This window comes from Taudactylus pleione, unplaced genomic scaffold (assembly GCF_031769625.1).
Source record: "Taudactylus pleione unplaced genomic scaffold, aTauple2 ptg000114l, whole genome shotgun sequence".
NCBI classification, from domain to species: Eukaryota; Metazoa; Chordata; class Amphibia; order Anura; family Myobatrachidae; genus Taudactylus; species Taudactylus pleione.
The window spans coordinates 4,031,951-4,044,857 of NW_028284516.1; the positions used below are offsets into that span (position 1 = coordinate 4,031,951).

The 12,907-nt window shown below is 38.0% G+C and overlaps 1 protein-coding gene across 3 annotated transcripts in view; it reads left to right on the plus strand.

Moving 5' to 3' along the window:
- The window catches only part of RUNX1T1 (RUNX1 partner transcriptional co-repressor 1), a 151,613-nt gene that overhangs the window by 122,791 nt on the left and 15,915 nt on the right, over positions 1-12,907 (plus strand). For all 3 annotated transcript variants that reach the window (XM_088471387.1, XM_088471385.1, XM_088471388.1), the window contains exons 8-10: positions 864-1,062; positions 6,610-6,678; positions 10,302-10,492. In XM_088471387.1, coding sequence (XP_088327513.1) covers positions 864-1,062; positions 6,610-6,678; positions 10,302-10,492 — 459 coding nt within the window. The remainder of the gene's footprint in view (positions 1-863; positions 1,063-6,609; positions 6,679-10,301; positions 10,493-12,907) is intronic.

Sequence of the window (12,907 nt, forward strand, 5' to 3'; positions counted from 1 at the left end):
TTTTCCGCTGATCGCGGCTATCCCACCTAAGACTTCGATCTTAGAAAACTCACTTGATATTTATCAGTAGCACTCTCCACCTCACAAGTAGATAGGTTAGAAATAACATTATTATACGTACATTTACCCGCCAGAAGGCAACAGAAACATTAGTAACAAATTTTAGAAGATGAGGAAGGGGATGTTCCATATTGAAAATGGCAAGTTTACAAGTAATTCCACTACCTAGCCATTATGGTTATGTCTCTAGTCAACTACAGCATTTGGCTATTTCAGCCCAACTTTGTATAAATGAAAGAGGTAGGAGACAATAGAATCTGTATACAATATTGTTGTGTGGAGACAATGTCTTAGTGCTTACCAAAGTAGCTGCCTGAAACTATCCCTCCCCACCCCCACCCCTTGCTATGCTCCATGTGCCTAACTAATTTACAGTATATCATCTTTATATGCTGTACACTGTCTTCACGCACAGTTGTCGAGATCTAAATAATGGCACACATTTCCATTGCATTTTGCAGCAGCCCTATGCAAATTTCAAGTATGCAAGATTACGAAGTCATAATATATTTAAAACGAATAACTCTACCATCATCACAGATGGCAGATGAAAGTACTTTCCGAGTGTTTGAAAGCTAGGCTTAATGAATGTTGCATGTTCACAGACAGATCTTGTGTCTTTTTGAGCTATTATACTTTTATGCTCCGAGTTATAAAAGCGGGGAACCGTAAGATACAGTTCTCATTTTGGTAAATGCATACGAGCTATGTATTAACTCTACATTTTAATGGTATGAGGACTTTTAGGCAAGGGCTAAAAAAAAATTAAAAAACATGTTTTGCTGGGTTTTTTTTCCTAACAGCTGTTAAACTGCATAATGGATATGGTGGAAAAAACAAGACGATCCCTCACTGTGCTACGGCGATGTCAAGAGGCCGACCGCGAAGAGCTTAATTACTGGATCAGGCGGTACAGTGATGCAGAGGATTTAAAAAAAGGTAGCAGCAGCACCAGCCATTCCAGACAACAGAGTCCAGTGAATCAAGATCCTGTCCCCTTAGGTACATTAGCATAACCATTGGTTAGGACACTTGTCCTAAGAGTCATGAATAATCATTCTCTTCCTTGTGACGGTGGATCTGAAATGATGATGGGTTTGTTGACTTTCCTATACAATGTTGCAGAATTGTTCTATGGGGGTCTATCCCCTGTGATAATTAAGGTTTGAACTTGCTTTGAGTTTAATCCAAGTATTGGAGGAATTCATCATGCCTCCTATACTTCCTTAATTATCACTTCTGAAAAGCTGCTCTTTTTGCGGAGACAGCTTTTCGGATATAGGGCACTTTTTTCCTGCTGCCTGGACTTTTCACAGCTTGAATACAGGCTGCGAAGAGACAGTAAAGCAGTAGGAGAGAAGACTGGCGTCTTTGTTAGCGAGGGCCATGCTGCCGAATGCAGCATGGCCCCCGCCGATGCTTTGTCGCTACTGGCACCAGCAAGTGTGTATGCACCTCGACGGGTCCCGACGCTAACCAGGTCGGTGCACACTAGACATAATCTAGTGTATACCGGCCTTTAGGTTTTGTTAATGAATAATGCTGTGATTTCAAGGTAAAATAAATTCTCAACTAGAGATGAGCGGTTCAGTTCTACTCTGTTTCGTTTGGATGTGAAAAATGGCATCTTACCGGCTATCCGGCTCGCTTGTTTGGATAACCAATAGGATAAATCGGAACTTGCGCTAAATTGGCGAAAAGAACCGAGTAGAACCGAACCACACAGCTCTATTCTATTCTGCTGTATGTAGTAACAGTGCAGTAACTGGTGAAACCCCTAACAGAGATAATTTTTTAACAAGGTCATGTAGGCCATATCCAACACTCTTGCTGATATTTGCTTATTGCTGATATTTCCCATTAACATAGTTTTATTATTTATCCCTTATTAATAAAGTGTCACTGTTTTATGCAGAGCTACACATTAAGGTCATTGTGTTGTCTTTCCGGAGTTTGGTCCCGATAGGTGCTGCTTGCCTAATAGAAACCTATGAGCTTCTTATCGGGAGACTTCCCTAAGAGGGATCTCCCGCAACTCGCGCATGCACTGGCCGACGGCCGTGCATGTGCAGAGGACCTCCACCTGTCATAAAGCCGGAAGTCCCCCACACCGTAGTGGACTCTCATCGGGAGAGCTGTTCTTTGCTTAAATAATCATGCATATGGCGTTACTAAATGCTGGGATGCATGGTATCCAAAATGCGATGCTTGATGCATCCCGCCTGTTATATGTGGAGGAAGGTGCTAAGACTGGGGAGAGTTTCACACAACCGAAGCTAAGCATTAAAAGTCTTGTAGCCATACATGGGATGAGGAAGTGGGAAACACTGTTATTAAAATGTATTTGTGTGAGGACAAAAATATAGGATGGACAGGATTTGTGGGGATTAGTTGAATGCGAGGGTCAACACTTTGACTTCCCATTATTTTTGAATGAACTGTTATTATTTCAACGTCTCTAGTGTTTATATCCAGTGCTATTTTTCAGCAGGAACTCTGGGTCTCATTCAGACCCGCTCGCGAGCTCAGGACACTCGCAAGCGGGTCGATGGTACCCAAATGCGCATGTGCACGACGGAGGCTGCTCCATCGTGCGCATGTGCGAGACCCGGCGAGCGAAGGGGAAGCAGTCGCTCGGGGTCTCGCACCAAAGGGGGCATGCTGTCGATGGTGATTGGGCGTGCCAGGGGCGTGGCTGCCCAGACAGAGGCGTTCCCATGGGAACGCCTACCATTTGTGTCCGGCCCCACTGACCTCACTAGTGATGTCAGTGGGAGTGATTTTGGCTCTGATAGAGCCAAAATCACTCCAGGGCTTGCGGCAACGAGACCCTAACGCAAGGGTCTCATCGCAAGCCCGATGGTCACGATGGTCTTGACCATCGCGACAATCATCATGGACGCTCGCATAAGCTGTGGGTTGTCACCCACAGCTATGCGAGCGGCCAGGAGGCCGCACCAATTTTAGGTAGGCCGGCCCTCTGTTCCTTGACTTCTCATTAACTATGACGTAATATCTTATGGAAAATAAATTTTTGCCCAGGACAAGTTTTAGTTTAAACGTCGCGATCCGGGTCACAAAGACCGGGATCATGTCGCATGCCACCCGATTGCTCGGCTTCAGTGGCGATTAGAGATTACATCATCTTCAAGCATCCACTGAAACGCCGGAAGAGCCGGGTCACTGCAGACCCGGCACGGACTCTGGTATATCCTGGGTCGGCGCCACAATATGAAAGTGTTTTGTGCTGGGTCTGATCCAGGTTGAAACAGTGTTCCATCGTTAGTTGAGCCAGGAAAGCTAGAAATTAAGGGGAGATTATACAGAATACAATAGTATTTATTAATACAATATTTATTTTGTGCCACTTTCTTTGTTGGTAAAAAAAAAAGTTTAAAATGAAATAAGGTTCAAATGTAGAGTAGGCGCTACAGCAAATTGCAAGGGGTCAATTAAATTACAGGTGATGCCCACAATTTAGTGAGCAATGAGAATTAAAAGACAAGAATTTGGGGTGAAATTGGAAGGAATTTGATTTGCTGTTGCTGGCATTCTAACGCCATGGCAACAGCACCGCTCAGGCGTCGCCCGCAATTCACTGGTAATTGAATTGACATTTGGCACATGCCTTTGCAATGAGATGTCCGTTTAAAGTTTGCTATATCTATAGTTTACTACTCCTTGGGTTAATGTGACCACCAATGGCACCGTTCCATTGAAGCTTATATTCCAATTTACCTTGGCCTAGAAAGTAGAATGGCACCTATTTATAATTAATGAAAATGTCTAGATAAATTAGGTATATCTGTGCAGAATGACTTATAACTCTTTTTTTCTAATTAGTTTATTTTCTAAATATATTTAATGGTAAGTGTCTTTGGACTGCCAAGGCTGTGTTATACTGCCTCTTTATCTCCTTGTTAATGAGAAAATATGGGTTTCTCTGTGTAGCTAAATGCTAACTCCACTATTTTGGCTAGCAGGCTCCCAGATAGAATAACACTGCAAATAATCAGATATAATTTAGTCTGATTAAAATCACAACAAAGTATTTTTAGTGCCTAATTTGTAATAGCACATAGTTTTGTCATATATTTTTCACAGCTGTTCAACAGCTCGGCTAATCTGATCTTGGAAGCATTCTCTCTCCACTCTGAAATATTTCTATGGTTACAACATGTCATTTCATTCTCACGGAAGAGCGGTTTATGAGGTAAACCCTTTTCTGATAGACCTTTTCAGTTCAAAGTACAGCGAGGAACTAACCTGAGTGCAAACTACTTTATTACATCACTTGATTGTATAGGTGCCAGTGCGACTGCCTGAAAGCAATCAGAATTGTGTGCTCCAAAATAGGGACCAGTAGTTTTTATTTTCTGCAGATATGCCCCACTTTATACTGTAATTCTGGAAGTGAAACGCGTTACTGGCAATAGAATCTGGTGCACTTATGCCTTTTTATATGTTTTTGCTTTTTTTTGCAGTTTGACTTTCAATTCTATTTTTATTGCTTTGTGACATATTTTTATCGATCATTGATTTTGATACCCTCCACTGTATCTCAAGCTCAATTCTCAACTTTATTCACCGACTTTCAAAATATTTTACTTTATAATTTTTTGGAATTTAAGAAATAAAATTTTGTCTATAAAATGTTGAAATTTAATGTTAGGAATGGGGGTTTGCAGGATACTTTGGTAAACGACATAACAAGCCAGAACATACTTGCGAAATAAACCCCAAGATCAATGAAAAAAAAAAAATATCTAACAAATGTTGTCTTTATTATAGTATAACAGCTGGTAGAAAAACACCAACGTTTCTGACCCCGCTAGACCTTTTTAAGATGTGTCCCCATACACTATTGCTGCAGTCATGCCAAACAGCTCCTCTCTGCGCGCCAGGTCCTGGGCAACTTTGCTTGTGTAGAGTGTCTTTTTGCGCTCAAAAATACCTCCTAATCGCAATGCGCTTATTAATTTGATATGCATCACTTGTACATTTGTCTGCGATTGAGTCTGAATCTGTGTACGAAATGCTCTGATGCAGCCTCCTTGGATTTGTTCCCACACCATATACAAGCGTTACGACTACAACGCATTTTAGGGCGAAAAATAAATGCGCAGCGTTAGCAGTGTCTCACAGTACCCGGCAGCTCGCTTGTGCCAGGAGTCTCGCACTGCATGGCATATTGAGGCTAGATTTATGAGGACACATCTGTAGGTGTGTGTGTATGTATGTGATGTATGTGTGTGTATATATATATATATATATACATAAATAAAATTTTAATTATATGTGTGTGTGGATGCAGTAAATATCCCGACTGTCGGAATCCCGAAGAGAAGTAGTGGGGTTGGACACTAAGGGGGGAGGGTTAGATTTAGGTACTAGGGGGGGAGTTTAGGGTCAGGCATCGGGGAGGGAGGGAGTGGGTTAGGGTTACAATACCAACACTTTGTCATTATTCTATCGGGATGCCGGCTGTTGGGATTCTGACCGCCATGATCCGACAGGATTTATTTAAATAAATATTTATTTATTTTTCTCTACTGATATTGTCTGAAATATGTAGTTTTTACTTATTTTGCTGCATCAAATACTGCCACCTCCTAACAACCGTATAATAACTAGACACATATTTGTCATACTGAAGGGGTAGTGTGTCAATCAAAAGTTATTCCTGAAACTGGAAATGTTTTATTGTTCTTTGATGGATTGCGCCTATTACTGTAAACGGTAAAGGACACTGCCTGGTTTTGCTGTGAAACAGCTCTGATCATTTATAAAGCTTCTATAGAAATTGTAACAGCCATTCCAGTTTTATTACCGGGGAGTCAGAGTATCATCAGTGAGATGTAATGTAATTGCAGTGCGCTCACATTACTTCCTGCTTTACCCTTTCAGCGCCGCCACTGCGCATGCGTCGACGTTCGTTGGCGCAAGCCGTAGTCACGAATAATCTTGCGAAAGGTAGACCATAGTCTACTGTAGGTTAACACCATCTAAAGATGGTATTAGCGGCTGAGCGCCAAGCCGTGCTTTGCATTCTGGAGCTTGGTACAACCGGCAGCACAGCAGCCCGGATAGAAACCTCTGGGGCTGCAGCTGTTGTCGGAAATCGAGGGACCGCGGCAGATATCGGAGACATCTGTTGTGGTTTCCTTGTTACATCTTGGGGATAATTAATATTCTTTCGGGTATCCGCAAATATACTTTAATAGGCTTCTAAAGGTAAGGTATTAAGGTATGACCCCCACGGTCTGCATCTGGAAGCTGACATTTCTGAGCTTGAACTCCCTATCCTCTCTGTGAATGTTTAGTGTATAGATATCAATTTGCATTCATTTCATAGGAATATTTGTGACTTGTCAAAGAATGTCATAGTGTGCTCTGCAGAAAGCATGAAACAGCTGTGACAATAAGATTGTTGTATACAACAGACAATACTTGCAGCGTGATATTGGAGTGGGCTAAACTGCCAGTCTGAAGTACTAACAAATGAGCAATACTCAATGCGCTTTTTTTTTTTTTCTTCCTACTCTACAGAATCGCATCGGGAATTCCCTCACAGGCCAACTTCTGGATACGTGCCAGAGGAGATTTGGAAGAAAGCTGGTAAGGAATGTTTAGAAACAGAGACAGAGTGTTCTGGCAGATGCGTACAGTTGTTATTACACTGACGTGAGGAATAGAGAGAGACTGATTAGTAACTGAGTAAAGGTGCAATAATCTTCAATAACTGCTGAAAATTCTAACACCGTTTGCATGGAATGCCTTTGTAGAACCCCAAGAGATGGTATTGATCTTGCTTGTTTCCCGTGTCGTCATTCTGCATTAACCAAAGCAGCATTTATACATTAGGCTACATCGTTAAGATGCTCCCTTAATGGTTCAGTAAACATATGTTAATTTGGTGAATAAGGTTTAATTTGAAACATATAGGTAGATTGTGGGTCTTTTTATACCTGCCATTTGTTCTTAATTATTTTCCCAAATTTGAATCCTGTTCCATATTTTATGGTTTAATGGCTGTTATTTGAACCTTATCAATTATAATATGTAAATAGTGGTGTTATATTTCCATTGGTACAAAAAATTTTTTATTTGCTTCACATTATTGTGCAAAAACAGAGGAATAGAAGGCTTATCTAAGAGGGGTGTGTGTGTATATGTATATATATATATATATATATATATATATATATATAGATATTTTGTTGCTATCCAGCAGACTCCTCTTAGGCGTCGTAAGAGATGAATGTATTCTAAGGGGTCTATACAATGTGAGTACTGAACCATATGTCTTGTGTGAAAATTTCCATAACTGATAGAAGCACTGTATATCTTTTATTAACTGAGCACAGTATGTGATAAGAAGGAGCCCCCAATTTATTTTTCAATAGTAAATGACCATGATAGGCATTTTGTTGCACTTCGAAGGTGCCACCCTTTACCCTTCGTCTCTGTAATAAATTAAATCAATACATCTAATCAAAGGAAGAGACAAATATTAAAATAGATCCCAAATATACTCCAAAATATTCTTCACGTTTCGCTATACTGTATATCATTCAAACTCCACTATTCAACCCAAAATATCTCTCAGACCCTCCACAGTTCCCACTCACATAACACCATTATTTGCCCATTAGAGATACATTTACCCCGAAACATGTTCTAAAACTTATCTCAACTTCCGTTTTTCACTCCTCAAAGTCTCCTAAAACTTTAGTGGCTCATTCACACACATGCAATGGGAAAATGGGTAAAAACACATGAAGAAAAAAAATGCATTTGTTGCATTTTAGTGATGCTGTCAAGTGCATTTGGGTGCATTTGGAGTTATCCAAGAGACCAGTAATGAGGAAAAATTGTGTATCAATATTTCAGTCTGATGGAAATTCATTGTATATTGTTATATACAGCTCTAAATGTATAAATTCTCCTGACTGCCTTTGAAATGTCTGTATCACTGTTAAAATTTGAATGGAATTAATTCCTTAATCAAAAAGCTCTTTGACATTGTTCCGAAAAGTCTGATAAAGACAATAAACCACCATTGATATCAAATTCTAAGTATACTTCTTTTTGTGTAAACACGGTTTGTTTGCATTTGGTAATAAATATGCAAGCACCTTGCGAACATACTAGCAATTCTTTTTGCAGATCTGTGCGTGCCTGTGGGACTAGAATAGGAATGCATAATTTAAATATAAATTGCCTGATTAGCATATACAATTAGTCAAGCTGTAGCTTTGATCGTAAGCAAAAATTATTGTCCTGTATTGCCACTTAGGTAGAATTTTAATTCACCTTGAATATTCAACGTAAATTAGGCCTTGGCAGCATTATTCACGTCTGTGATAGTACTATCACCTCCCCAACACACCAATACCCCCCCAAAAAAAATAAAATAAATACAAAGTACAAATATGAAAGAAAAACAGTGTTTATGGAAAAAAAATATTTAATATTTCATTTTTTAAGAGTTTAAATATTAGGAAATGTAATTTGCTGTTATGGTAGCAATTTATTATTTAGAAATTGTGGGAAAATCAGACATGTTCTGGTGTGTTGCTAATGGTTTGTGGTAATAATAATTTCTTTAGTGGTTTACAAATAGTCTCCCAACAAGACTCTTCCTGAAGTGTATTCATTTGCTCTTAATTTTTAATATCTGGTAATATGATTCTATTAGAAATCTATATTGTTAATTAAACAGAACATTTTAATTAAGGTGCTTTTAAAGTGAGTGAAACAATTAGAAGAAAACACTTGAATGAAACATGTCATAATTAGTTTTAATAGAGTGTTAATTGGTACAACGTTTGCCAAGTTAATAATTACTGCTTATTAAATTTTCAATTATTCATTGTCATTTTGGTTTGAATAAAGATGAAAATTAGATAAACTGGATCAAGTGGAGGATATCTTGCACTGATAATTAAATTAGATAATTTTCATTAAATTTAAGCAAAGAATTTTATTTAACTAATGTTTTTGTGCCAAGAGTAAATGTGTAGAATGATTGAACAAATTTACCCTCCTTTTTTATTTATTTTTTTTTACTATATTTTAGATGTAAGATGCACTGAAAATACTTTTTAGATTGCATACTACTTTTTAAAAATGTTTTTAATTACAGTAGACAAACTGGAAAAGCAACTTACAAGACAATCATTATTAATGTTGAAGTATTCAATATATGGTATTCTCTTTGTTATGACAGTACGCAAATTAAGGATTCCATGTACATGTTTTAATTAGTATCAGCAATTTAAAAAAAATATGTCATATGAAACAAATATATTAGTCATCTGAATAAATGCAGCCTCTAAAATTTTAAGTGATTTTAGCTACTTCCAAACTGAAACCGCATCTATGTCCCAACACTCATTTAATTTAGAGCAAAGCTGGTGAAATACCAAGAATACATATAAGTATTCTAAAATTTGCTTTTGCATATCAATGTCATTGACATTTTTTTTTAAATTCTTCTAAAAGTATAAATAAATAATAATTCAGCATTCATTAAGTAGCAGATACGGAGAATGGTGTTAATAGGTATATAGTCGGTTATTTTAATACAGGACTAGGAATTTAGATGAAAATGAATAAGACAAGAATATTGAGTTGTTTAATTAAATAATTTACACATCAGTACACTGTGTTGACATTTAAGATTTTTCAGAAATGTGCTTTATATGAATGTGGTATGTATTCTATTCTCTCTCTCTCTCTAAAATCTGTATGTATGTATATGTATGTGTGCATATATATATATATTATATTATAATATAATATAATTTTCATGCCGATAAATTGCAATTTTAATAAGTGTACCAGCCACCTACACCTGTGGTGGCACACTCATTGTGGAGTGAACAATATCCTTAAAAATGGCGAATATGAATGCAATATAAATTTTTCTAGGAACCAGTCATATCATGAAGACTCAATGATGCGATTTGATTCTAGTAAATTGAAAGGCGGCATTGTCACATATATATTCGTTCAATCTATATAATAAATAAATAAACTTCAATTTTGCTAATTCCTGCAGATTGTGTGTACCTAGGTAGTACATAAAAATGTGTGTAAAAAAATAAATATATATATATCTCATACATACATGTGCATGTTAATGTTTGTCTAGTTGTAATGCACTCTTCTAAACTTCGTTCTGGAGCTTGACAACAATATGCGCAGTTTCAGAGCATGCTCCATTTATTTTACAGAAGAAGCAGTCAACGAGGTGAAAAGACAGGCAATGACAGAATTGCAAAAAGCAGTGTCTGAGGCAGAAAGAAAAGCCCACGAAATGATTACTACAGAAAGAGCTAAAATGGAAAGGACGGTGGCAGAAGCTAAGAGGCAGGCCGCAGAGGATGCGCTCTCAGTTATCAATCAGCAAGAAGACTCAAGCGAGGTAAGATATTCCCGTACTGATTTATTGATGACCATGTATACCATTTCAGTTCCCTCTGGTCATAATTATGAATCTATTCCATTAATTTATTATTAATATTATAGAACATAATTAACTTCCAACATTTTTCTTTTTACCTAGAAATGTGTGCTATTGTTAAGCAAGGTTTCCAGATATACATACATTATTCTTGGCCTGTCCATATCAGTTTGAAAATGTTATATTGGTTAGAGTTATATTTGGCAAATCTAGTTTTGTTATATGTTCATCTCTAATACAGCTCAGTAATTCCTATGACCGTTGAAAAGGCATACTGAGGCTTCTGTAAAAAAATCCACATGAAAGAAGCCTATCTATATTCTGTTTTATATCACATATATTTGTTTTGGGGCTTATAAAGGCTATTTATTATTGGTGGGGCTTCAAAAGAAGAGAAAATATATGTGAGAGAACCTTAAGACGCAGGGAGCTTTGTGTCATTTATATATGTTTTGCACCACTGGGAATCCTTTATTTTCAACAATAACAATATGAACAAGCTGCTTCTATGTTTGATGAATGACCTTCCTATTACTACTATGACCTAAATTTTCAACATATTGGTGGTCTGTTCCTTTAAGCAAAAACAAACAGCCTGAGTCATAGATGCTAAACATGTCCTTCTATGTGGTAACAGATACAGCTTGTAAATATATATATATATATATATATAATATATATATTTCTCCACAAACACACACACGTTGATTATGTATGACAAGCCCCTAATATACTTTATCTACTATATTTTATGTCATACCCTATTGTTTATGCACTTAAAAAAACGTGGGAATATGCTACATACGAGTATTATTTTTACACTTCCTGCTTGCATAAAGACCTAAGTTTCAATAACTCTTCAATAAAGTGCTTGTCGGTAATAAGAGACGTAATTCAGTCACTTGAAGTGGGAAACCTTGGAGAGAGAAAAATTGGTTGGAGATAAAGTACCAACCAAGCTGCTCCTAACTATCAATTTTCAAACCCGGCCTGTAAAGTGACAAGAGCTGATTGGTTGGTACTTTCTCTCCAAGGTTTTTATACATGTCACCTTTGCACAAAGAGGAAGAAAGCATTTTGTGATTTATTTATTTTTGTAATCATTTATGAGCATTAAGTAGGAACCAGGCATCTGCGGTGCTTTGCAATGCATATTGGTTCAGTGGACCAACTAAAATCAAATTCACAAGCAAACTTAATTTTAGTGTCTAAGCAGGGGTGAAACTATAGAGGGTGCAGTGGCTGTGGGATCCAAAGGGTAGATGGCCCTGGTAATACCTGATTAGTCTCCCTTATTTGGCCTCCACATCCCCCTGTGACCCCCTGCCTTGCTCTTTAGAGATCTTTTCTGAACAAATCCTGCCCTTTGGTTTCATGCTTCGGACCGCACATGCTCTGAATAGAGCAGGAAGGGGACACAGGTGGAGTAAATCACATTGCCAGGCTTTGTATCAAAATTGGGTTATGGTCCAGGCAATGCACGGTCCCCCCCCTCCTGTGTCTGAGACAATGCTAATATATGCGCAAAGGTTCATTCCATGTCAGGTGAGCCAATTTTTTTTTTTCTTTTAAAAAGTATTGTTTATTAAATAGATCACTATAATATACATCAAACAATTAGCAGAAATATTGGAGTAACAAAATATAAACATATACAAGTACATATGTATATAAAAATACAGGTACAACTGCTATAAACACCAGATAACATATGAGGGATCTAGTTTTACAAGGAAAAAAATTAGAAAACCTGAGAGCCTTAACCAGCAACAAAAAAAAGAGCGTCAAGGACAGGAAAAAGTAGAAGAGCATGTTAGAAGAGAGTAGGTAGTGAGACAGTTGGGAGGGACCAAGGGAGAGGTTACCAGTAGCAGGATCAATTCAGGAGTCAACTGTGGAATGGGTAGGAGGCCTGCTGAGTGGTCAGCCAGGGGCCCAAATTTTATTAGAAGACTTAGATGAGTGGTTAATTATGTTAGACATGTATTCCATGTTGTGGACATACCATATCCGGGCCAAGACTGCCTACATAGGTGATGGTAATGGTCTTTTCCAGTTGGCAGCTATTTGGCATGTCATGGTTACGGAAATAGGTCATAGTAGCTCGTTTTGATGTCTAGAGAGAGTGGGTAGGCTTAAGGGGAGAAGGAAATATTTGGGGTCCAATGGGATAGCAACGTTGAGTACGTGAGAGAGAATGGCGATCACTTCTTGCCAAATTGGCGAGATCCGTGGGCAAGCCACCCATATGTGAAAATGGTGCCTTTCTCCGAGCATCCTCTCCAACATCTATCCGAGGCATCAGGGAACATAGCTTTCAGATGGGAAGGTACATAGTACCAGCGGTATAAAAGCTTGTATACATTTTCTTTGATC